At 44.6% G+C, this 27,347-nt stretch overlaps 1 protein-coding gene across 1 annotated transcript in view; it reads right to left on the reverse strand.

Moving 5' to 3' along the window:
* Positions 1-27,347, reverse strand: part of LOC127047388 (EF-hand calcium-binding domain-containing protein 6-like) — a 108,822-nt gene that overhangs the window by 40,352 nt on the left and 41,123 nt on the right. Inside the window, exon 12 of the mRNA XM_050945503.1 lies at positions 23,604-23,714. Within this exon, the coding sequence (XP_050801460.1) occupies positions 23,604-23,714 (111 nt within the window). The remainder of the gene's footprint in view (positions 1-23,603; positions 23,715-27,347) is intronic.

Consider the following 27,347-nt stretch of genomic DNA (forward strand, 5'->3'; position numbering starts at 1 on the left):
CTGCAGAAGAGAGAAGGAAACAAAATTCACTGCAATGCTTGGCTCTGTGTGACTTACAAATCAGAAGCAGGACATCCATGTGTGTAGGGACTGGAGGCAAACAGAATGTTCACTTCCTATTGGGGGGGAGGGGGAGAGTTCTAGGAAGGAGGAATGGGAATATACTTTAACTCATATCTGACCTCTAGTCTTAGCTCCTTCTCAGGCAGAGCTGAGAAAATTGAAATTTCTCCATTGTCTTGGTCATTCCCGTCTCTCGTCACAGCAGGTCTCTGATTTCTAATGTGGCCCTTAGCTGCTGATTGGATGCTACAAGGATTTAGCTAGATTGTAAATTCTTTGGGATAGCGGCTATTTTTGTGTCATCTCTGTCTATAGTCTTAACACAACAGGGCCCCAACCCTGACTGGTGCTACTTCAATACAATATATAAATAATAATGACATATCCATCCGTTAGCGGGACCAGTGGGTGAGGTAATATCTTTTATTGGATCAACCTCTGCTGGTGAAAAAGACAAGCTTTCGAGCTTACACAGAGCTCTTCTTCAGGTCTGGGAAATATACACAGAGTGTCACTGCTAAATACTAGGTGGAATAGATTGTTTAGCATAAGTTGTTAACACATACTTCAAGGATCATTCAAGGTGAAATAGCCCATTAACACCCCTTTAGTCACAGGGGGCATTGTTAGTGGGTCACAGATTGTAGTAATAAGCCATAAATCCAGTGTCTCTATTCAGTCCATGATTTTTAGTGTCTAGCAAAGTTATGAATTTAAGCTCACAGGCTCGTCTTTGAAAGTGTTGTGCCAGTTTCCTTAGAAAATGAGCACTAATAAGTAAGATATAGAGTGATTGCTTTGTGAAAACTGTTCATCCACAGGTGATGTGGTGTTTTTGTCTTTTATCATTTTAACGTGTGAGTTCATTCAAGAGTGTAGTGATTGTCTGGTTTCACCCACATATAGTTGTTATTGGGGCATTTAGTGCACTGCATGAGGTGATAGGCAGGTGTAGGACCCATAGATCTTGAAAAGGTGTGTTGTGGGAGGCATTGATCATTGTAGCATTGATATGTTTGCAGGTTTTGCATCTGTTGTTCTGGTGAGGTCTGATGCCACTTTGAGTTGGTGTGTCTTTCCTCTTCCCCCTGTGACTGGATGGGTGTCACATTGAATGGTTCTTTGAAATATGTAACTACTTATGCTAAACAATCTGTTTCATCTTGTATTTAGCTATGATACTGTGAGTACGTTTCCCAGACCTGAATAAGAGCTCTGTGTCTTTCTCAGCAACACAAGCTTGTCCAACATAAGATGTTACCTCACCACCTTGTCCCTCTACCATTCTGAGACCAGTATGGTGACACCACCACTGCATATCCACCCTTTAAAATAACTCATCTGTGTGGCAAATTAATCAGTCTAAGGAGCAGTGCAGCAGCAACTAATTCATCAACATTTTAAGGAAGACTGCACTATATTCTATCTTTATACCATGTGGGTGGAAATAAATTTGACAAGGCAAATTATTTAGGGTGGAAATTTTAAAAGCACTTATGGCCTAACTGTGCCCACTGAAATGAATGGGAGTTTTATTATTGACTGCAATGACAGCAGAGCTACGCCAATGTTGAGCACTTTTGAAAATCCAACTCTAAATAATTTGCCCAGTCCTAGGCAAATTTATTTCTGTGCACATGGTATAAAGATAGACTATAGCACAATCTCTCAAAATATTACGAGTCAGTTTCAGCTGTGCTGCTCATTAGGGCACAGTGACACTGAGTCATCACTGTGAAAGGCAGTTAGCTAAAACGACCATAAATAAATGCGAAATAATAAACCGCAAACCATGGTCTAGATCCATTCCTCCACTAACTCAAGGGGAGGGGTGCAAGATCTGGGTAGGGAGCATGGAACAGCTGTAACAGTCATTGCCTCCATGGCCTAGCACACCCTCCCTCCTGTGCCTTCAAAAGACTTTATGCCTACAAAGTTGGGGATTTTCAGACTGAGACTGCACATATATGCCAGGGCCGTGAGGTGGCAAGGCCAGGGAAGCAGCTACTTTCTCTGGTATATTCTCCTCTAATACCGGTGTCCATTTACTGAGGAGTACATGCTACTCTAATGTAGCTAATTACTAGCTAATGATAAATATCAAAAATACACATAATAATATATAATGCTGCTCTGCTATACCTAACTTTGACATATTAGATCCTTAGCTACTTTTCAGTCTATATAGTGCACAAGCAATACACACTAATATCAAATGTCATTATGGGGAGGTAAAAAAGACAGTTAGTTACAACTTTTCTTGCTACGTAACACCTTTATGTTCCATCTCCAACCAGGTGCTTGATTTCCCATCCCCCTCACTCCCTCATAGTGGCTATATCCCTCAGGTTCACATTTCACTATATTCTTGTATATGTCACACTCTGAAATAATCCATTAAATTCTTCTCTCATTGCTAGCTATAGGACTGTTTTAACTGACAATTTCCAAATCGCGCTATTCAGAAGTTCACCCTTTTTGGGACTCATTGCATAGCTTATCAATGCCATAATTTTAGGGTTTGCATCAGGCATGCCTGGAACAATTGGAAAGCAATGGGGAGTGAAGGAGGGAAGCAGACAGGAGGAAAAATTCTAATGCAAAGCAGTTTTTCAGACAACCCAATACTAAAATTAATTAGAAAAAAATGTTTTTTTGGAAATAAAATTACATTGCATTGGAAAATATATAATTTAATTTGTAGTAAATTGAATTCCAAGTGAAAATATTACTTGTACCAAAGAAAAATCTACATTTCATAGAACTATTGAAAAATAGGGTTAGACGGGACCTCAAGGGTCATCTAGTCTAACCCCCTCATGTCAGCTTAACTTTTTCTAACTGCATTTTTAACACAGAAGTTACTTTAATAAAAGCAGGAAACAAAATGAAGATCCAGATCATCCCTTGCTGAGGGGAAACCTGCAGGAAAGAGCCACAGAGAGTATGTCTATGCTGCAGGGCCGCCCAGAGGGGGGGGCAAGAGGAGTATTTGCCCCAGGCCCCGGGCTCCGCAGGCGCCCCCATGAGAGTTTTTCAGGGCCACTGGAGCGGGGTCCTTCACTCACTCACTCGGGGGCCCCAGAAAACTCTTGCGGGGCCGGGCCCCGGAGCTTCTTCCGCTCCCGGTCTTCGCTGGCGGGGGAGTCCTTCCGCTCCGGGGCGGAAGGACCCCCCGCCATCGCATTACCACCGAAGCGGGACCTGCCGCCGAAGTGCAACCCGGTCTTCGGCAGTAATTTGGTGGCGGGGGGCCCTTCCGTTCAGAGACCCGCCGCCGAAGTGCCCCGAAGACCTGCGGCGGGGGCCCCCCGCCACCGAATTACCGCCGAAGAGCGAGCTGCACTTCGGCGGCGGGTCCTGCTTCGGCGGTAATTTGCCGGCGGGGGGCCCCCAGCGGTGGGTCCCAGAACGGAAGGGCCCCCCGCCGCCGAACAGGGCCGGCTCTAGACATTTCGCCACGCGGGGGGCCCCCTGCCGCTTGCCGGTCCCACGGCTCCGGTGGACCTCCCACAGGCATGGCTGTGGAGGGTCCGCTGGTCCCGCGGCTCCGGTGGACCTCCCACAGGCATGCCTGCGGATGCTCCACCGGAGCCGCGGGACCAGCGGACCCTCCGCAGGCACACCTGCGGGAGGTCCACCAGAGCCACCTGCCGCCGATGGCCCCAGGCCCCCGGAATCCTCTGGGCGGCCCTGCTATGCTGCATTTTAAACCTGTGTCTGTAGGACCCGTGTTTGTGAACTTAGTATTTCCAAGCCCGCACTGCACTGTAAACCTTGGTTTACTATTGCTGGACCTGGGTCTCACAATCATGCTAATATGTCCAGGCTGTACTACACAGATCTTCTGACTCAGGTCTGCAGTTTGACCTATGTCCACACTGCAAAACAATGGGGCTTGGACCCAACTTAGAGGGGAACTTGGGCTTGGAACCACCCTCCCAACTGGGTCTACCCTTCTGAATCCAAATGGCTTTCTGGTCCAAGTCAGACTGATTTGTGCGTGGACGGAAGGGGGGCTTAGGCTTAAACCTGAGTCAGAGTCCATGCTTACTATGCAATGTATACATACCCAGAAGAGGAAAGCTCTTTAAGGTTTTCCTAATGGAGTTTCCTTTAATTATCCCTTCGAGGGGGAATAATCCAGAGAAAGTGAGGCGCCACGGATCTGTGGGGAAGGGACCCATCAGATGATTAAAGGCAAGAGTGTCTACAAGGATAGCTGCCCCTCTGCCCTGTGCCATGGCTGCTGCGCATTGGCAGGGTCCCCTTGTGAATGCTAAATAACAGCTGCAGAAGGCACCCAGAAGGAGTTAATACTGTTTCAAGCAGCATTAACTCTTGCTAGGATATCAGCATAGATATCTCTGCCACTAGTAAAGCATGGTGATATAGAGAGCAGCAACCTTCCCTCCTGCACCCTGTCCCTACAAAGTACCTTCTGCACAAAGCCACAGAAGAGAGGAATCCAGTGTGTTACAGTGGGTACATGATCTGCGACTAGGATGAAAGAAGACCCAGGGGATAACTGGAATGCCCCTCTGGCCAGGGGATCACCAAGTATTTTTATTTCATAGCAAATTATTTGCTTTCCTGAGGGAAAAGTCTCCTACTGAGGTAGAGGACTTTGTGTTCCTGACACTGGTATTACTGCAAGAGGATCCTGGAGTGATCTGTTTGTGAACTAAATAATCTATTAAAAAGAACAGGAGAACTTGTGACACCTTAGAGACTAACAAATATATTTGAGCATAAGTTTGTGTGGGCTACAGCCCACTTCATCGGATGCATAGAATGGAACATACAGTAAGAAGATACTTATACATACAGAGAACATGAAAAGGTGGAAGTACCCATACCAACTGTAAGAGGCTAATTAATTAAGAGAAGCTATTATCGGTAGGGGAGAAAAACTTTTGAAGTGATAATCAAGATGGCCCATTTCAGACAGTTGACACAAAGGTGTGAGGATACTTTAACGAGGGGAAATAGATTCAATTCGTGTAATGACCGAGCCATTCCCAGTCTCTGTTCAAACCTAAGTTAATGGTATCTAGTTTGCATATTAATTCAAGTTCAGTAGCTTCTGGTTGGAGTCTGTTTTTGAAGCTTTTCTGTTGCAAAATTGCCACCTTAATGTCTGTCACTGAGTGATTAAAGAGGTTTTTAATGTTATGATTCCTGATGTCAGATTTGTGTCACGGCAAACATGGTGGCTCAAATTTTTGATTTTGTCCTCACCCACTATTTCACATTTGGGGACAATATATACCTTCAGGTCAGCGGCACTGTTGTGGGTACCCGCATGGCCCCACGGTATGCCAACATTTTTATGGCTGACTTAGAAAGCTTCCTTAGCTCTCCCCCCCTAACGCTCCTACTCTACTTGCGCTACATTGATGATATCATCATCTGGACCCATGGAAAAGAAGCCCTTGAGGAATTCCACCATCATTTCAACAATTTCCATCCCACCATCAACCTCAGCCTAGACCAGTCCACACAAGTGGTTCATTTCCTAGACACTATTGTGCTAATACGCAATGGTCACATAAACAGCACCCTATACTGGAAACCTACTGACTGCTATACTTACCTACATGCCTCCAGCTTCCATCAAGGACACACCACACAATCCATTGTCTACAGCCAAGCTCCAAGATACATTTGTTCCAATCCCTCTGACAGAGACAAACACCTACAAGATCTCTATCAAGCATTCTTAAAACTACAATACCCACCTGCTGAAGTGAAAAAACAGATTGACAGAGCCAGAAGAGTACCCAGAAGTCACCTACTACAGGACAGGCCCAACAAAGAAAATAATAGAATGCCACTAGCCATCACCTTCAACCCCCAACTAAACCCTCTCCAGCGCATCATCAAAGATTTACAACCTATCCTGAAAGATGACCCTCACTCTCACAGATCTTGGGAGACAGGCCATCCTCGCTTACAGACAGCCTCCCAACCTGAAGCAAATACTCACCAGCAACCATACACCATACAACAAAAACACATACCCAGGAACCTATCCTTGCAAAAACGTCTATGCCAACTCTATCCACATATTTATTCAAGTGACACCATCAGAGGCCCTAATCACATCAGTCACGCTATCAGGGGCTTGTTCACCTGCACATCTACCAATGTGATATATGCCATCATGTGCCAGCAATGCCCCTCTGCCATGTACATTGGCCAAACTGGATAGTCTCTACGCAAAAGAATAAATGGACACAAATCTGACATCAGGAATCATAACATTCAAAAACCTCTTTAATCACTCAGTGACAGACATTAAGGTGGCAATTTTGCAACAGAAAAGCTTCAAAAACAGACTCCAACCAGAAGCTACTGAACTTGAATTAATATGCAAACTAGATACCATTAACTTAGGTTTGAACAGAGACTGGGAATGGCTCGGTCATTACATAAATTGAATCTATTTCCCCTCGTTAAAGTATCCTCACATCTTTGTGTCAACTGTCTGAAATGGGCCATCTTGATTATCACTTCAAAAGTTTTTCTCCCCTACCGATAATAGCTTCTCTTAATTAATTAGCCTCTTACAGTTGGTATGGGTACTTCCACCTTTTCATGTTCTCTGTATGTATAAATATCTTCTTACTGTATGTTCCATTCTATGCATCCGATGAAGTGGGCTGTAGCCCACACAAACTTATGCTCAAATAAATTTGTTAGTCTCTAAGGTGCCACAAGTTCTGTTCTTTTTGCTGATACAGACTAACACAGCTGCTACTCTGAAACCTGTAAATACTCTATTGATGTCTAAGCTGCACAGGATTCAACTTGTACAGATGACTGCTAGGAACAGTGGATCTGCTTAGAGACTGGGGTTTTTTTTCAGTAAATCCATTAGTGGCGCAAGTCACTGACAGCCACAAGATCCAAATGAATTTTGTTCGAAGGATTTTTTCCCCCTAAGGCTTTGACTTTTTTGGATAACTTCAGATATGTTCATTCTTATGATCCCTCGTAGCACAGGTCCAGTAAGCTCCCAGGCATCTGGATCAGGGTAATACTTTTAAGGTTACCTTCTACCTAATAACTCAATGGGGAAAGCCAGTGAAGGCTGGGGGGGGGTGTGTCTTCCTTCACTGTTAAGTGTAAATACGGCAAAATCTTGTCCCACTCTTTAACCTCAAACTCTTCATTCTTCCTAACATGGTTTTAAGGGTTCTGTTAAAACGTTCCACCAGCTCATCAGCCTGGGAGTGGCACATCCATTCCTGGGTCATTTCACATATCCAGACAGAGTTCTGTGTGGCATCTACTGACTCCTTGGATTTCTTTGCAGAGCAGTGGACATTGTCTAGGGCTCTCTGCTCAGTGTCCCCATCTCGTACCCTGGTTTTACACCTCTGACTCTCACTTTCATTTTGTTTTTTTTTTCTCTTTTTCTTTTGTCTCACAGAATCACTCGATTCCCAGTCTCAACTGAGGGGAGGGGCTTTGAGTTCCTGGCAGGCTCTGCCCACCCTTTTGGAATATCAAATAGCTGGGTATGGCAGACTGAGGTTTGCAAAGGCTTGATTTTCAGCAGGTATGAAAATTGTCAGAATAAGTGTCATGTAAATTTAGCATCCTGGGCTGTAAGACTCTGAGAGGGCAACCCCACTGGATAAGATATCTGAATTAACTCTCTAGCTATGTTTCTTGCTGTGGTGGCTTGTAGTGGGATGGCTTCAAGATATTGTATAGCATAATCTGTTATTACTAAAATATAATATTCTTCTTTACTGGCCCTACTACATCCATCTCAATCTTTTCAAGGGCTATTGTGGTTACGTGCATTGGGCTACCTTCAAGAGGCACCAGAAGATGGTGGTTTCTTGGTCAATGCCAGGCCAGTAGAACTGCAGAAGCAGCCTTTCAAGGGCCACTTCCCTTCCAAAGTGTCCAGCTGACAGTATGGCTTAGGTAAGCCTGGAAGTAGCTTCTGTGGTGGTTTAGGCACCAACACCTGGACTCAGAGTTTCCCTGCTGACTGCAGATTATCTTGTTATAAAATTACATTCCGTAACTCAGAATGGGGAAACTAAGTAACTATCTCTGAGCTCTGACCCTGTTTACGACTGCCAATATGCTTCCTAGTGTTCCTCATCTTCACTGATCCACAACCATGCCATACAAATTCCCTGGTTCTGAAGACAGAATTTGTCAGAAAGCCTTGATCTCTTGGACCTAGAGGATGACTGATTCAAATTGCTCTCACCTCCTGTGGCTCAGAGAGCCTGTGTGGGCTAAGAGAGACTGTCTGACTTTCCTCCTCTGGGTTCCATTCGAGATAGTCAAACTTTCTCCACTTTTATCTCATTTAGACTTGAGAAACATGGAAGAAGTATCAAAGAAGTCAGAGCAGACCACGGGGAAGAGCTCCCAGGCATCCTCAGCATTCCTTCTCCAGCTTCCCTTGCTCTCCTAGACACAATTTGCCAAGCTGTGTCTCCAAAAGGGCTCAGAAGTGTTTCCAATCCCATGCTATGATAGCTTGTCCACAACTCCCAACCAAACCCAGTCTATCCCACTCTCAGCGGGGGAATGCAATTCCAGCAACTAATCAAGTCCAAAATATGAACAGGATGGTGAGCTCACAAGGACTCAGTGGGGATCAGATCCCACTTGACCAGGGTCTAACCACATCCAAATCCTACATGTCCCTTCACCCTCTGCCCTCTTCTTCGGCTCATTACCACAAAACTCCCAGGACTACGATTCTCCTGGATCTGAGAAACACCACAAATCTTAGCAACACTGAAACCAAGGTAGTCATATCCCAGTTGGGACGTAACCTTTTGATGTGCTTCAGTTTCCTACATTAGAAGCAGAGAATTGAGACTTGCCCTGTAACACCTGGAAACTTTCTGTGAAGGTAAAAAGGGAAGGGAAAAAAACGCAATTAGAGAGACACTCTAGAGATGTCAGGTAACTGATTGATAGCTTAGCCCCCTATCATAACCTTAGTCCCAGATTTGGACCTTAGCGTCCAAAATATGGGGGTTAGCATAAAAACCTCCAAGCTTAGTTACCAGCTACCTGCTGCCACCACCCAAAAAATTAGAGTGTTTTGGGGCACTCTGGTCCCCCTGAAAAACCTTCCCTGGGGACCCCAAGACCCAAATCCCTTGAGTCTCACACCAAAGGGAAATAATCCTTTTTCCCTTCCCCCCTCCAGGTGCTCCTGGAGAGATACACAGACACAAGCTCTGTGAATCCAAACAGAGTGAATCTCCCTCTCTGTTCCCAATCCTGGAAACAAAAAGTACTTTCCTATTCCCCCAGAGGGAATGCAAAATCAGGCTAGCAATCCAACACACAGATCTCCCCGATTTCTTCCTCCCACCAATTCCCTGGTGAGTACAGACTCAATTTCCCTGAAGTAAAGAAAACTCCAACAGGTCTTAAAAGAAAGCTTTATATAAAAAGAAAGAAAAATACAAATGGGCTCTCTGTATTAAGATGATACAATACAGGGTCGATTGCTTAAAAGAATATTGAATAAACAGCCTTATTCAAAAAGAAGACAAATCAAAGCACTCCAGCACTTATATTCATGCAAATACCAAAGAAAAGAAAACCATAGAACTTACTATCTGATCTCTTTGTCCTTACACTTAGAAACAGAAGACTAGAAAGTAGAAAGTACTTCTCCAAAGCTCAGAGAAAACAGGCAGGCAGACAAAAGACTTAGACACTCAATTCCCTCCACCCAAAGTTGAAAAAATCCGGTTTCCTGATTGGTCCTCTGGTCAGGTGTTTCAGGTGAAAGAGACATTAACCCTTAGCTATCTGTTTATGACACGCCCCCCAAATTGCAGACAGTGAGGAAGCTCACTGGCGGCGATTTCCTTCTAGAACTTGAAAATAAACAGATTAATACAACACATACACCTTTACATATACTCCTAAGTATATAACTAACAGACTTGTACATTTTAAGAACACTTTTTAACTACTGAATTCTGGGAAACTGTCACGGGAGAGTGCATCAGCAACTTTATTAGAAGCTCCTGTGATGTGTTGAATTTCAAAATCAAAATCTTGGAGAGCTAAACTTTAACGAAGAAGTTTTTGTTGTTCCCCTTGGCAGTATGAAGCCACTTTAGTGCAGCATGGTCAGTTTGTAGTTGGAACCGCCGTCCCCAAACATATGGGCGTAGCTTTTCCAGGGCGTACACAATGGCATAGCATTCCTTTTTACTGACTGACCAGTGACTTTCCCTCTTAGACAGTTTCTTGCTGAGAAACACGACAGGATGGAAGTTGTGATTTGTTGCTTATTGCATGAGCACTGCTCCTATACCACGCTGAGATGCATCTGTGGTTACTAGGAATGGTTTGTCAAAATCCGGGGCCCTGAGCACAGGGTCAGACATGAGCATCGCCTTAAGCTGGGTAAAGGCCTTTTGACACTTATCAGTTCACTTAACGGCATTTGGCTGGGTCTTTTTGGTAAGGTCGGTCAATGGGGCAGCGATTTGGCTGTAGTGTGGTACAAATCGCCTGTAGTATCCGGCCAAGCCTAAGAAGGATTGGACCTGCTTCTTTGACTTTGGGACAGGCCACTTTTGGATAGCATCCACCTTGGCCTGTAGGGGGTTTATGGTTCCTCGACCCACCTGGTGCCCCAGGTAAGTCACTCTGTTTTGGCCTATTTGACACTTTTTGGCCTTAACAGTTAGTCCGGCCTGCCTGATGCGCTCAAAGACCTTTTCCAGGTGTAGTAGGTGTTCGGGCCAGGAGTCTGAAAAAATGGCCACATCATCGAGGCAGGCAACTGCAAATTCTTCCAGTCCAGCTAGTAGACCATCTACCAGCCTCTGGAAGGTGGCGGGTGCATTTGGAAGGCCGAAAGGAAGGACATTGAATTCATACACCCCCGCATGGGTGACGAATGCTGACCTCTCCTTGGCAGGTTCATCTAGCGGTACTTGCCAGTACCCCTTGGTTAAGTTTATTGTAGAGATGAACTGGGCACGTCCCAACTTTTTCAATAGCTCATCAGTGCGTGGCATTGGATAGTTGTCTGGACGAGTTACAGCATTTAGCTTACGGTAGTCCACGCAAAAGCGTATTTCCCCATCTGGTTTAGGTACCAGAACCACTGGAGATGCCCATGCACTGGTAGATGAGCGGATTATACCCATCTGTAGCATGTTCTGGATCTCCCGTTCTATAGCAGCTTGGGCATGAGGAGACACTCGGTAGGGTGGGGTTCTGATTGGGTGAGCATTACCTGTATCAATGGAGTGGTATGCCTGTTCAGTCCGTCCTGGGGTGGCTGAGAACAATGGGGCGAAGCTAGTGCACAGCTCCTTGATTTGTTGCCGCTGCAGACGTTTCAGGGTGGTTGAGAGGTTCACCTCTTCCACGCCACCGTCTTTTTTCCCGTCGTAGTAGACACCGTCAGGCCACTCAGCATCATCTCCCTGGACTGTAAACTGACAAACCTGTAAGTCTCTGGAATAGAAAGGCTTGAGAGAATTAACATGGTACACTTTAGGCTTTAGTGAGGAATTGGGAAATGCTATGAGGTAGTTTACAGCTCCCAGGCGCTCTTGGACCGTGAATGGCCCTTCCCATGATGCTTCCATCTTATGGGCCTGTTGCGCCTTCAAGACCATAACCTGGTCTCCTACCTTGAAGGAACGTTCTCTGGCATGTCTGTCATACCAGGCCTTTTGCTCTTCTTGAGCATCCTTTAGGTTCTCTCTAGCAAGGGCTAAAGAGTGTCGGAGGGTGCTTTGTAGGTTGCTTACAAAGTCCAGAATGTTAGTTCCTGGAGAAGGCGTAAACCCCTCCCATTGCTGCTTCACCAACTGTAATGGCCCCTTAACCTCGTGACCATACACAAGTTCAAATGGTGAAAACCCTAAACTGGGATGTGGTACAGCCCTGTAGGCAAACAGCAACTGCTGCAACACTAGGTCCCAATTATTGGAGAATTCGTTGATGAATTTTCGTATCATGGCCCCCAAAGTTCCATTGAACCTTTCCACCAGGCCATTGGTTTGATGGTGGTACGGGGTGGCAACCAAGTGATTCACCCCATGAGTTTCCCACAGTTTTTCCATGGTCCCTGCCAGGAAATTAGACCCTGAATCTGTAAGGATGTCAGAGGGCCAACCTACCCTGGCAAAGATGTCTGTTAGGGCCAGGCACACAGTGTTAGCCCTGGTGTTGCCTAGAGCTACTGCTTCCGGCCATCGGGTAGCAAAGTCCACTAAAGTCAGTACGTACTGCTTTCCTCTGGGCGTCTTTTTTGGGAAAGGGCCCAGAATATCCACAGCTACTCGCTGAAATGGGACCTCAATTATGGGGAGTGGCTGGAGAGGGGCCTTGACCTGGTCTTGAGGCTTTCCCACTCTTTGGCATACCTCACAAGACCGGACATACTTGGCAACGTCCTTGCCCATCCCCTCCCAGTGGAAGGACTTCCCCAACCGGTCCTTGGTTCTGTTCACCCCAGCATGGCCACTGGGATGATCATGGGCTAAGCTTAAGAGCTTCCCCCGGTACTTAGTTGGAACCACCAACTGTTTTTGCGGCTGCCATTCTTCCCGGTGTCCACCAGAAAGAATTTCCTTGTATAAAAGTCCTTGGTCTATAACAAACCGGGATCGATTAGAAGAGCTGAGAGGCGGTGGGGTGCTCCGTGCCGCCGCCCAAGCTTTCTGAAGGCTGTCATCCGCTTCCTGCTCAGCCTGGAACTGTTCCCTTGAGGCTGGGGTCACCAGTTCTTCCTCAGACTGTGGACTTGGGCTTGGTCCCTCTGGAAGCGATGTAGGTGATGGGGTTGTTTCCGTTGCTGGTGCACCTGAGGGTATTTCAGGCTCTGGCTGAGCCTTTTGGGTATGGCTGTCTGTTGCTTCTGCCAGTTTTGGCTCGCTGGCGCCCTCTGGCGTTGAGTTTGAAGATGGGGTTGCAATGGCTGGTGCTGGTTGCTGTTCCAGTTCCGGGCCTGGGACTGGAGGTGCTGTGGCTGTTTCAGTGGTTGGCATGGAATCCGGGTCCACTACCTCTGTCTGGGTCTCTGGTAACACAGACGGGGCCTCTGTGGACGGCTCAGGAACAGGAATGGTTCTGGAAGCTTGCCTGGTTTGGCTACGTGTAACCATTCCCACTCTCTTGGCCCGCCTCACCTGGTTGGCCAAGTCTTCCCCCAGTAGCATGGGGATAGGATAATTGTCATAGACTGCAAAAGTCCACAGTCCTGACCAGCCTTTGTACTGGACAGGCAGTTGAGCTGTAGGCAAGTCTACAGCTTGTGACATGAAGGGGTAAATTGTAACTTTGGCCTTTGGGTTGATGAATTTGGGGTCAACGAAGGATTGGTGGATAGCTGACACTTGTGCCCCCGTGTCTCTCCACGCAGTAACCTTCTTTCTGCCCACTCTCAAATTTTCCCTTCACTCCAAGGGTATTTGAGAGGCATCCGGACCTGGGGATCTTTGGTGTGATGGTGGTGTAATGAATTGCACTCGCATGGTGTTCTTGGGACACTTGGCCTTGATATGTCCCAGTTCATTACACTTAAAGCATCTTCCATCTGATGGGTCACTGGGCCGAGGTGAGTTACTGGAGACTGGTGAGGTTGAAGGGTAGGGTATCTGTGGCTTTACTTGGGTGGTATGTGGGGTCTTTGGCTGTCCTCGGTTGTAGGGTTTATGGTTTGTGTGCCCCCTGGGGTAATCGTTCCCCTTGACAGTAGCTTTCTTGCTTTCTGCCAGTTCCATCCATTTGGCTCCAATCTCCCCCGCCTCAGTGATATCTTTGGGATTTCCATCTTGTATGTACCGTGTGATGTCTTCAGGAACACCATCCAAGAACTGCTTCATTTGTATGAGGAGGTTTAGTTCTTCCAAGGTTTGAATGTTGTTTCCTGTTAGCCAGGCCTCATAGTTTTTTGCAATGTAGTAGGCGTGTTTGGGAAATGACACCTCTGGTTTCCACTTTTGGGTTCTGAAGCGCCGACGGGCATGATCTGGGGTTATCCCCATTCGGGATCTGGCCTTGGTTTGAAAAAGTTTATAGTCATTCATTTGCAGCTTAGGCATTTCAGCTGCCACCTCTGCTAAAGGTCCACTGAGCTGTGACCTCAATTCTACCATGTACTGGTCTTCGGGGATGTTGTACCCAAGACAGGCTCTTTCAAAATTTTCCAAGAAGGCCTCGGTGTCATCACCTGCCTTGTAGGTGGGAAATTTCCTGTGCTGTGGAGCAATAATGGGCGCCGGGTTGTTAGGGTTGGCTGGCACATGCAGCCCAGCTTTTGCCAACTCCAGTTCATGTTTTCTCTGTTTTTCCTTCTCTTCATTCTCTTTTTGTTGTTTTTCCATTTCTCGGCGGTGGGCCAACTCTTCTTCTTCTTGTTTCCTTCGGTGGGCGAACTCTTCTTCTTCTAGTTTTCTTTTGTGTGCTGCCTGTTTGATTTGTTCTTCTCTTTTTTTCATCTCCATCTGTCGCCTGTGTTCAGCTTCTTTGATTTGTTCTTCAGCCTCAATTTTTGCCTTAGAAGTCATGGTTCCTGTTTTCTTGTGTTGGGGTGCCCTCCGGTGTTTATCTTCTGAACTGCAGGTTCTCTGTTGCCTCCTGAAGTCTGCCTAGCAACAGTGTTTTTTTCCTTTTCTCTCTCTAGCTAATGTTCAATGAAGGGAAACCAGAAAAACCACTTTATTTGCATGCATATAAGTGCTGGTACTTGCCTCCTAATGGGAGGGCTATTGCATGACAAAAGACCCTCAACAGTCTCTTAATGGCTTCTCGCTTAACATGCAAGCCACAAACTGCCAGAGAGAGCAGAAAAAAAAATTCTCTCTGGTTCCCTTTTAAAACCAACTGTTTCTCTCTGCTAAAAAGCCCTTAGCAGAGAAGAGAAAAATATAATATTCCTACTGGCTTCTGGATTTTGTCTATATCCCACCGCTGCCACCATATCATAACCTTAGTCCCAGATTTGGACCTTAGCGTCCAAAATATGGGGGTTAGCATAAAAACCTCCAAGCTTAGTTACCAGCTTGGACCTGGTACCTGCTGCCACCACCCAAAAAATTAGAGTGTTTTGGGGCACTCTGGTCCCCCTGAAAAACCTTCCCTGGGGACCCCAAGACCCAAATCCCTTGAGTCTCACACCAAAGGGAAATAATCCTTTTTCCCTTCCCCCCTCCAGGTGCTCCTGGAGAGATACACAGACACAAGCTCTGTGAATCCAAACAGAGTGAATCTCCCTCTCTGTTCCCAATCCTGGAAACAAAAAGTACTTTCCTATTCCCCCAGAGGGAATGCAAAATCAGGCTAGCAATCCAACACACAGATCTCCCCGATTTCTTCCTCCCACCAATTCCCTGGTGAGTACAGACTCAATTTCCCTGAAGTAAAGAAAACTCCAACAGGTCTTAAAAGAAAGCTTTATATAAAAAGAAAGAAAAATACAAATGGGCTCTCTGTATTAAGATGATACAATACAGGGTCGATTGCTTAAAAGAATATTGAATAAACAGCCTTATTCAAAAAGAAGACAAATCAAAGCACTCCAGCACTTATATTCATGCAAATACCAAAGAAAAGAAAACCATAGAACTTACTATCTGATCTCTTTGTCCTTACACTTAGAAACAGAAGACTAGAAAGTAGAAAGTACTTCTCCAAAGCTCAGAGAAAACAGGCAGGCAGACAAAAGACTTAGACACTCAATTCCCTCCACCCAAAGTTGAAAAAATCCGGTTTCCTGATTGGTCCTCTGGTCAGGTGCTTCAGGTGAAAGAGACATTAACCCTTAGCTATCTGTTTATGACACCCCCTTCTCAACAGAGGGGACAAAGCGAGGTGATGATCTATTAAGCATCTAGTCCTCATAAGTAGACAGAGGGAGCTCAGCGAGGGAAAAGATTGCAGAGGAGGCTGGATTCTCCTGCTTAGAAGGCCCAGCAGTAGGCTGGCTGTGGCTGGAGAACTGACCCACAGTAATAGAGCTAATTCCTGTAGTGGGTCCCTGGAGACAAGCCAGAGGTCAGAGCCAGGAGTTAGGAATCAGGAGTTCGGAGGCAGGCAGGGACTAGAGTTAGACAGGAAGCAGGTCTGCTGCAGCTGTGGGCATGGAAAGCACTGAGCAGCCAGTATGCTGCTGTTGCTACAGGGCTCAAATGATGATCTGTTGGCTCTTGTGATCAATCAGGGAGCATAGTCACTTAGTATAAGTTTATTGGGCCCAGCTGAACTCAGTGTGTTACTAGGCAACCAAGACCATTGAGAGATCCTCCTAGGGGCCTTCAACCCTATTTTGTCACAGCACCTTTCGTGAAATTCCTACAGGAGATCAGAAAGGTGAACATTTCTTTCTGGTTCTCTTCTGGCCCATACTCCTTCTAGTCTATTAGAAACTGGGGCTTCCCCCAATGCGTTAAGAGTTGAGGACCTGATGGACTACATATTCCCCTTGCCTGTGAGCAATTACTGGGGGGAGAGGTGGATCTATCCAGTTGAGAAAAGGGTTGTCAACAAATGATTTGAGAAGAGAAACATAAAAGATGGGGTGAATCTCGAGTAATTCTGGGAATCGAAGCTTGCAGGCTGTTGGGTTTATTTGTTCAGTGATCCAAAAAGGAGCCAGGTATTGATGGTCAAGCTTGGATCACATATTGTCTGGTTTCAGGTTTTGAGTCGAGAGGCAAACCTTGTCCCCAAATATAAGGAAGGCTGGCGGGGGCTTGTTGCTTTCTATCGGAGTAGTGCTTATGTGTTTATTTAGTGGCAAGTAAATGCTCTTTGAGCTCCTGGTGTATTTGCTGGATATGCCATACCAGTTCCTCGGCCCCCTGGTATGGCTGAACCTTTGAGCAGCTCCAGATGGAATTAGGGGTGAAAACCAAAGTTTGCAAAGAATGGAGTCCATTCTGTAAAGTGTGGCTTGAGCTGTTGCACACAAACTCAGATAAATGTTTCAATCATCCTGATGGAAATTCAGGCAACAGCAAAGGTATTGCTCCAGGATCTGACTGACTCTTTCAGTGTGGCCAACTGTCTGCAGACGATAGGCTGTTGAGGTGAGGGGAGAAAAAAATCTTGCCAGAACCAAACTGAGGACTTGATCTGAAATGATGCATGTGCTGATTCTGTGCTCCAGGAAGGTTTATGTGGTTTCACAGGCAGATGGCACAGTGAGCCAGGGAATAAAATGGACCATCTTGGTCGGGAGGTCCACTATTGTCAGGATAACTGAGTGCCTTTGGGAGCACAGTAACGCAACAATAAAGTCCATTGAGAAGTCTGAGAAGGTGGGGCCTTTCTAGAGGGGAACTCCCTGTCGTGAGGCAAAGTCCTCTCTTATCTTCTAGTGAACTCCACAAACTGTCCCACATGAAGGTGTAGGCAGTGCAATCTAGTGGTTAGAGCAGAAGTCTTGCCTAGTGGTCAGAGTAGAATGAGAGGACAGAAACTGAGGAACGGTCAAGAGACAAGCCCAGGGTTAGAGCCAGGAGTCAGAACAGAGCCAAAGGGCAAAGCCACAGCTGTGGTCAGGAGATAAGCCAAGAGTCAGAGCCAGGAGTTAGGAATCAGGAGTTCAGAGGCAGACAGGGATTAGAGCTGGAGCAGAGCAGGCAAGTGTTCGAGCAAGGGCTGGGCAGGCTGCAGGTCTGGTGCAGCTGGGGTATAGAACGCATTGAGCAGCCATTGTGCTGCTGTTGCTACAAGGCTGAAATGATGATCTGTTGGCTCTTCCGATCAATCAGGGAGCACAGTCATTTACTGCAAGTTTTTTGGCCCAGTCGACCCCGGAGGCAGTTGAGTTCCTGACAAGCCCAAGAAGAACTGTGAGCTGAGCCCAGGAGGGGCAAAAGACCTTCTGTTTATGTTGAGACTTTAGTATCCCAGTGTCAGGAAGTCCCATTATCAGACAGTTTCATGGCTCAGAGGGTAGCTAGTGCCCATTTGAGCTACTGCTGACAATTCTTTTCATATGCAAGATCTAGCCTTACCCAAACCAATTCTTGCTCTTCTTTTGCTGCCTCTTTTGTTTTCTGTTGTGAGGCTTTCACTTCTTCCACTCCCGTCCCTGTTTGCCTTGTGTAACTGTGTCTCCGGGACTCGTAAGCTAACTTGACATCTTCTGTTCAACTCTCTCAACCAGTTCCATCTGACCCATCGAATCCTCACTCCTCCTCACCACTGGGCCACCCAGCCGAACACAATGTCCCGGCGAGGGTTGCCTTATGGCCAGCTAGGTCAGGCATTATCTTTTCTCATAATGGGGCTGGGAAATTAGGCCAGCCACTGCCTACAGTTATGGGCCAGAAAAGGTCTCTCACCACACCAACCCTCAGCTTGCTCGTCCATCCTTTTTGTTCTATTTCTATCTTCGCTGTTGAGTAGACCCATGTCTCTCCATGTACACACAAAATGTACACCAGCAAATGCTGATCTCTTCTCATCATTGAGAGGCTACTCCCCTGAACTAGCATTTGTCTGCACCCAGAGTTAATTAGTTCTCTCATTTCCCATCCAACTACAGCAGTTACCTGACAGGCTGGAGTGCATCCCTACCAAAGGAACATCCCAAGTCAGACTTGACTGAAGTAGCAGTCCAAATAGCTGCACTCCATTCTTATATGAACCAGCTACCAGGTCGGAAACACACAATTGGTTTCTCCTGACCAACTCCCAGGTGCCTGTCCCAGGTACCCAGTAGCAACTGAGATGCCACTATCTCCTCTGTTCTCCTAGTTACAGAACTATCTAAGAATTTATCTCTCAGTGTGTCCCTTTTTCCATTGCTGTGTCAGACTTCTCTGTCACTTTGCTTTCCTCAGAGTGGTCCCTTTGATCCAATCCCTCTTTCAGGTGGTTCAGCACCATCAGCTTCCATAAAGGCATCCACTCTCCCTCAGCCTGATCAATAGAAGTTGGCAGAAACATTCGGACCCAATTTTGGACTCTGGTAGGCAAGACCCTTAGGAACTGTTCTAGGATTATAAGGTTCACCATCTTGTCTAATGAGTTTGTGTCAGGCTGCAACCATCATGTTACCAGATCTCATAAAAGTAGCGCTGCTGCTATGGGACACTCCACCTCTAAGAAAATATCTGTCCTAACTAGTGGCAGTATGATTCTGGGGTCAGCCCGGAATAGCCTCTTTTACAATTCTGTAGGACCATGCCCATTTACTGGACAAAGCTTGGTAGGCTGCCTGAGCTTCTCCCAAGAGGAACAGGGCCATTTGAACTGCCCAGGAGGATTTGGTCCACCTTACTGCATCTCTACCCTCTTGAAGGTATGCAAAATGCCTCAGGGTCATCACCTGGGCCCAATTTTGCCAGGTCTGGTACTGGTCTGCCAGAATTCTCTTCTCCTGAAACTATATGGGTTCCTGGGGTCCACTTCTCTAGGTACTGCAGGAGATGTTCCTATTGAACCTCTTACTGTTGTTGCTGCCCTTGTAGTGGGTGCAACAACAGAACATGCATCTGCCCCTGTTGGGCTGCCAGCATACGGAACAAGTCCTCCATTTTCCCCCAAAAGTGAGTCAGTCCCTCTGAACCTCACCTTTAAGGTAGTTGGTGTGTTCCTCCTTCCTCAGAAGGTCTCAAATCCCACTTCTAGTAGCATATATAATAGCCCATCTTTACCTCATGGGTGCCCCCTTGTCTCTGGTGCCCTCTATGAGGCTCTCCTTTGGCCTTGAAATGGCCTTTCCCAGCCTTCACCTTCTCCCTCTGGGTGTTCCATGCCTTAGCCCTCCAGCCAAGTCAAATGAAAGTCTAAACCGCTTCAAGGATAACATGTACAAGTCCAAATCTTCAAGCTACCCCTTCTGCCCCTCTCAGGCTATGATGTAGTTCTCTGGTTGGCCCTACCTAAGGGCTTCCCCTATAGGAGCCTAGCCTGCTCTTGTGGTAGTATTCTTCCATTGTTTTCTGACTGTTAAACTCTATTTTAGCCAGGGCATCTCTCCCCACAGAGAGACCTGCTCCTCTGCACTCCCAATTCAACTGAGCTCCCTCAGTCTACTTATAAGGCCTAGCTCCACCTCCTCTGGCCAGAAGGAAATTAGTTAATTACCCACCCAGATGCCTTGTAGGTCATAGGCATTAAGCTCATCACAGTGTCCTTGGAAAAAGAATTTTTGAGTCTGTTGGCTAAGGAATCTTGGGGCTGTAACCTAAGAATCTGCTCCTGAAAAATGAACAGGCAGTAGGATGTAAGGCCATGTGGGGAAACTTTTAAAAGGGCTGGGGGGGACCTAGTCTGATTCCACAATCCTAGAAGAAAAAAAGGGTACAAGCCCTAAACTGGATCAATCTTGGGAGGGACTCTACACAACACTGACCCAAATAACTGAGGTGGTGTAAAAGATACAGTTGGGTCCCAGGACTATACCCAAGGTTGTCCATAAGGACTATTTAAGGTAGCATAAGGGGAAGAGAATTTCAGCTTGGCTGCCCACTGAATCTGAGAATATAGCAATGGAAGTTGAGACTGGAAAAGCTGTTAGGGAGATGAATTCATCACTCAGATAAGAATGGGCAGGGTCTGCCTCAGCCAGCAAATTCTACAGAAACAACAGACGCTCCTCTGAGCCTGATTGGTAAGTGAATGGAAACCCAGCAAGAGAAAAGTCTCAAAGGTATTTTGATGTGAATAAAATTATTTTAGGTTGGTGATGTGAAATTATCATGATAGACTCACATATATAAATAGTTAAACATTTGTCATATCTGTTTGGGATGGGTTATTGCCAGTTTAGGTCTCATCAGGATGATGAACAAAGCTGAGGTTGTTATAAGCTGGCAAAAACTAGTATAGGTTAAGTTAAAGCCCTATTGAGATTGATAGGTGTGAACTCACCCCATGATCGTGAAGATAATGGACAGGGATCAGAAACAGGATTTGGTGAGAGCCTGGATGTGAGGAACAGAGCTCGGTGAAATTTTTCAGACCAAACTTTTTTTGTTTTTATTTTATTTTTTGGCCAAAAAATTCAGATTCATATTGTTCTGAAAATCTTTGTCAAAACATGTTGAGAATTCATATTAAATTCACTGTTTTGGGTGGGAAAAGGAATACTGAGAATTAAATGAATCGAGACATTTCATTTAGACATTTTTAAACAACGTTTTGATTTTTCAATTTGAAGCCATTTTTATTTTGAAAGTAATTTCAATTGTATTAAAAATATGTAAAAATATCAAACCTAAATGTTTCTTTTCAGGTTGAACATAATGTTTTACCTGACCTGAAATGAATGGGTTTTTTTACTTTTCATATAACCCAAAATGTTTAAAAATCAGTTTATTTATTTTTAAAATTTTTGGTAGGGCCAGCAAACTGAAAAAAAAATCAATTATTTGGACAGCTCTTGTGAAGAGTGGAGGAAAGTTAAGAGTCAAAGATGAACCTAGGTTGTAGCTTAAGTGGCTAGAAAGAGAGAGTGGTATTGTTAACAGAGACAAAGAAATAGGGGAAAGAAATAAAAGTCTCTTTTTAGACATATTTAATTCCCCTGAGGAAATACCAAAGATATAAGAGGTGATAGAAGCGTAGATGGAGCAGGAGAAATCTGGGGTAGAGATATAGATTTGAGAGTCATGAACATGCAAGTGGAAACTAAAACAAGAGTAGTACATCAGTTCACACTAGAGGTAAAAGAAGAGAAAGTATCAAAGAAAGACCACTAGGGGACAGCTACCAAAAGGGAAGGGAGGAAGGTGAGAAGCCAATGCTAATAGAGCAGTAAAATAACTTAATTAATTAGAAGAGGAGAACCAGGAGAGGCAAGAGTTCCAGAAGTCTGGAAAGGAGACTTGAGGGGAAAGTGTTGGTCCACTGTATGAAAGACCTCAAAGATAACAAGGAGGATTAAAAATGAAGACGAGGCCTCTAGATGTCATTAAAAAGTGACCTTTAATTACTGTAGTGAGAAAAGATTCAGTGGAATGGCATGAACTGACACTAGACTGAAGGATATATATGACTGGGAACTGGAGAGGAAGTCTTGGCAACAGGAGTAAACAATATGCTAAAGAATTTTTCTGTTGACCTAACTACCGACTCTTGAGGGGGTAGATTAACTACAGCAACAGAAAAACCCCTTTCATCACTGCAGCAAGCGTCCATACTATGGCACTACAGTGGCACAGCTGCAGCACCATAGGTGTGCTGCTGTAGTGTCTGTGGTGCAGACTTACTCTAAGTAGGGAGGAGGAGGTGGGATCAAAGAGATGTGAAAATTGGCCAAGTCTGCAGTGTATAAATTGCATTTTATAGTAAGATAAATTCTCACCAAAACCTTAGATCTGGCCTTCATGTGTATGTTCACAATACTGAGTGTATCCTGATTTGCATTTGAAGTATGCAGATGTAAACACTTGCTAAAACTTGAATATTAGGGCATTACTTTTAAATAGCTCTAACATATACACATGCAAGTGTTAGAATTTTCACCTCCAGATCCCACGGCCTCAGTGGATATTGTGGGAATAAGTTCTAATAATGGCCTGTGCATATTTCAGATTATTTAAACAGCACACTCAAGTGTAAACATGCATGTAAACTTTTGTGAAATGTAAGCACAAATGCCCAATATGTAATATGCGCAAGTGAGGTTGTCCTTTATAAAGTTTACCCCCACATACACAACATTTCATAAAAAAGATATGGAAAATACATATTTATTGTCTGAATATAAAAGGGACCTTTAATAATCGGCCCAGAATAGGGTCTCAATCCTGCGGACTTTGCACATCCAGAATTTAGAATTTTGATATACACTAGGACTGTAGGATTGGATCTTAACCTTCTATGCAATTAATTGAAAATAAGTCTTGCTTTTCCCATCCTTAGAGTCAAGTTGTGGTCACTTCCTATTCCAATTTAAGGACTAGTTCCTTCAAAACTTTACTTCAACAAGTAGTCCTCACTTGAGTAATCCCATTAATTTCTACAGTACTACTCACATGATTAATGGCTTTCAGGATCAGGCCCTAATTTTCAACAATAAAACATCACCGTATGTCTCAAATGTCATTTTTAACCTAAACTTGATCCATATCTGGACCGTCAGAGGTTGAAAAGAAAAAAAAAATCTCCATAAAGAAACTACTCCGCTCAAAAGTATTCCAAACTACATATAGTATCTGCAAATGCAACGTGTTCTTACATAGGTATTAAAAGCATCTATGACTGTTTTTAGAAATCATTAGTTTGTACTTATAAGTTGATCATATTCCTTAGCACTACATATATCACATGCAACTACTTACCTCAATGACGTATTCTTCATAGTACAATAACTAATTAAGTATTTAAGTATTTAAAGAGCATTTAAATTATAAATAAAATGTGATGATAGTATCACCTAGTCTTAAGTGTTATCAGCATATTATATATATGAAATACAAATGAATGAAATAAAGGAGCACATTTATGAAATCCAAGCCTGTTTAGCAATGTTATGTAAGCCTCTTAGATTAAACAAAAAAAATCTACCAACAAATGAGAAATAAAATGTATAAGCTGAGTACCGAGAATCAAACATGGCCATGAACTGGGGGTATCTGACATTTCCATCTTCATCAAGGGGGATTCTGTCAAGTAGCAGCTCAAACTCTTCATCAGTAATCTCCACGCCAAACCTGAAACAAACAGCAGTTAGCAGCAGTCACTCACGGAGTTCACATTTGGGTCAACAGTACCCACAATACCCTAAGCATATGGCTGCCATTAACTCTTTGTTATTGCTTCGGTCCTCAAGATCAAGAGCACCACGTGAATATCAGAGGTTAATCAGGGTTTTGATCGCTTCAGCTTTCTCAAAGAAAGAAATTCTGCCACAGAATCCTGCATTGGTGGGACACAGAAATAGAAATACTAGCATATTGAACTCTGTGCAATTGTCCTCTATAAAAAGTTATTCATTACACTAAAACACTGGTATTGCTTAAACTAGTTAACTCTGAAAGGCCTTTCATTTGGACTGTTTAGCATGAAAGAAAATGTAGAGAAAAAGTGGCTTTTCGAAAAACAGCTTCTTCATGCTTTTGGAAAGCATTTCATAATGGCTTTAAAGACATTTTGCATACAAATATTTAAAAAGTGGCAGTGTTTATTTATCAGCAAGAAAGTGTTTTCATCTCTCAAGAACAATCAAAACATAATCCTTGAAATACTGGCATAAATAGGAATGACTTAAGCAATACTAATGAACAAGGCATTCATTCATCATTTTGCAAAGCTGATAAGACACAGCTGACTTTTTGGGGGGATATACTTTTCTTTTGCAAAGGCAATGAAAGCATACACTAAAAGTAGCATTTATTTGTTGTTTTGATTTCCATCATCATCCTCTGCCACTTTACATACCCTCATTTCTTGAGATATCATTTGTTCGAAACTCCACAGAGCTTATTTTCAGGGAGCTCTGACTCACAAACATTTGGAGCAAGGAGAAAATGCACAGTACAAAATCAACCTATTTGATCTAGTTTATTGTCAGGAAGTCCATGGAGAGGGGCAGAGTCAGTTGCTTCTTGCACTTGCTCTGAGAAGATTTAGTTTTTCTTTAGTGTCACTTAGTTTCATTTACACCTCAGTATTGTTGATGCAACGTCAATCTGAGAAAAAACAACACACGCTCTCAAACTTTTTTCCAAATGAAACCTAACCTGGATAGGGTGCTCCAATAAACCAGCTTCCAGGGAATCCACTGTTGTAGTTAAATAATGCTGCCATGCCATAAATTATTGGGCTATGTCAGTGGTCCCCAACCTTTTTGTGGCCAGTAGTACATTCATGTTGTCAGAAGAGTGTGGCGGGCGCTGACAAATTTTCAAGGCTTATTTTGTATTTGTACATTAAATAATATGAAAAACATCATATTTAATATTATATAATATATGAATCCATAAGATAAAAAGGATAATTTTACATGTAAAAGGTATTAATTAAATTATTCGGCAATGACTCTCATCTTACCATGTGAATTTGCTCTTTTTTATCTACCTGTAAGAAAAATTAAGGATTTTTTACAAAATAAATATCATAAATAGTTTTTATCTTATTTATTTTAAAAAAGTAAAACATTGTTGAACTGCTGGGCCAAACATATTTATTATTCTTACTTTAATATAGAATGAAACCTGCAGCCCCAGAGTTCTCTGTCCCCGGCAGGGGCAGTGCTGCGGATTCTCTCCAGCTTCGAAGCCACAGCCCCACCCCTGCCGGGGACAGAGAACTGCACCCGCAGCATGCAGTCCTGGAGAAGCCAGAGAGAAGCCACAGCCCTGTGCCTGCCAGGGACAGAGAACACCGGCGCCTACAGCCTGCAACCCTGGAGTTCTCTGTCTCCGGCAGGCATGGGGTCACGGCTTCTCTCCCCTGCTTGGCACTAGGTGGGTGCACATCACTGGGATATGTGATCAAAGGTAAGCATTGGTTGCTGCTGTGCCCACACACGAGGACTCCGTGGGGACCAAAGGTTGACCCGCAGGACTGAGAACTTAGTATATTTGTGTCACCACTTATTTAAAGGTGAGAACGAGCCATTTTCAAGAAGATGGATAATCTCCGAACAAAACAAAACATACAAAATAAAGTCTGCTCCCCGCTGACTGGAGGGGGAGGGGGAGAGAGAGAAATAGATCAGCTGTGTCTCTTATCATTTTAGTGGGCGCTAAGATACCTCAGTAATGAGAGCCACATAAGATAAGACACAGATAGGCAGGCAGGAATGTCCCCCACTAAAGGAAGCATAGAGACACAAGGAGAGAAAGAATAGCAACTTTCCTGTAAAGCTGAAATAGGAACTTATCCTACTTTATTTAAGTGCATTACGGCTTTGGGAAAAGCAAAGTAGAATTCATAATATTATTGAAGTCACCTAAGCAGCAGGACAACAAAACATCCATGATCTGTTCAAAATAAATGGCGATCAGAATCTCTCCACCTGGACTTTGTTAATAGCAGTGGAACAAACTGACTGTGGGTCAGTTAAAAAACTAGGAATGATACTTGGCACTCCCTTTCCACAAGTGTAAAGTACTGCTGCGTTGGGGGTTCTCTTCTATGGCAGTTAGTGCCAAACTCCCATCCCTTGTCTTGGGGTGTGGAAACTTCCGACAGCCTTTGGGGAGGCAGGGATTCATCCAGAAATCAGTCCAGCCCCTTTGTCAGCAAACAAATATCCAAGAGCCCCTGAAACTTCAGTCCCTCAGTCATCAACCAGGGGCACCTTCTTCACTTTCAGCTCTGGTTGATTCTCACATGCAGTGCAGCATGGTGCAAGCTCATAGTCACCTGCAGATAGGCTGCCCCCAGTCCTGAGCCCAGACTCTCCGTCTGCTGTGTCCCTGTTGGAATGCCATTCCCTCGTGGAATCAGAGGATTGCTGGCAGCAGGAAGTGGCAATAGGATTTCCTTCCAGCTCTCTAGACAACCAGGGCTGTAGGCAGTGTTTAATTTGTAATGAAAGATGTGCTGGGGCTCAAGCAATTTTTTTATGTCATAACTGATGCAGCAAGCCTAGAGGTGCTGGGGCTCAGTCCTGCAAACCTTGGCACAAAGTAAGCACTGAAAGGCTGGCTCTCTCACACTGTTGAACCACTGGGTGGGGATGCCACAGTATACAACGTACAACCTAAGCTGTTCTGTAGGGATGCTGTGCAGCTATTCATAGAACCATAGCCAGATCCTCAGATGGTGAAAACTGACTTCAGTTGAGCTACAACTGTTTACACAGGTTGAAGAGCTGCAAAAATCAGGCCAACTATCCAAAATAATACTCCTGATACCAGTAGAGTTAGCCTGAATCTAGGCTAATGTAATTGAGATCCGAATAGTGTATACTGGGCACCGCATCAAAGACTGGGGGATATTGAGGGATGGATGACTTGATGATTACCTGTTCTGTTCATTCCCTCTGAAGCACCTGACACTGGCCACTGTTGGAAGACAAGATACTGGGCTAGATGGACCATTGGTCTGATCCAGTATGGCTCTTCTTATGTTCTTATGACTGGAGTTGGCACAAAAATATCTTTGGAAGATTTCTGGACCACATAAACAACCACCCAGGGACATACATAAAAGATCTGTATCCATGTCTTCAGATGAACTGTGAAACCAGTCTCTAGAGTTCCTGCTGTCGCATGCAACTTAGAATACCTCCAAGTTCCCCAAACATGACTGGACACAAAGGAGCTGGTCCTGAACATCTGGCCTACTGATGTGTCCAGAGTTTTTCTTCTGATGAAGGAATGATGTATTGCATG

The sequence above is a fragment of the Gopherus flavomarginatus genome, chromosome 3 (assembly GCF_025201925.1).
Source record: "Gopherus flavomarginatus isolate rGopFla2 chromosome 3, rGopFla2.mat.asm, whole genome shotgun sequence".
NCBI classification, from domain to species: domain Eukaryota; kingdom Metazoa; phylum Chordata; order Testudines; family Testudinidae; genus Gopherus; species Gopherus flavomarginatus.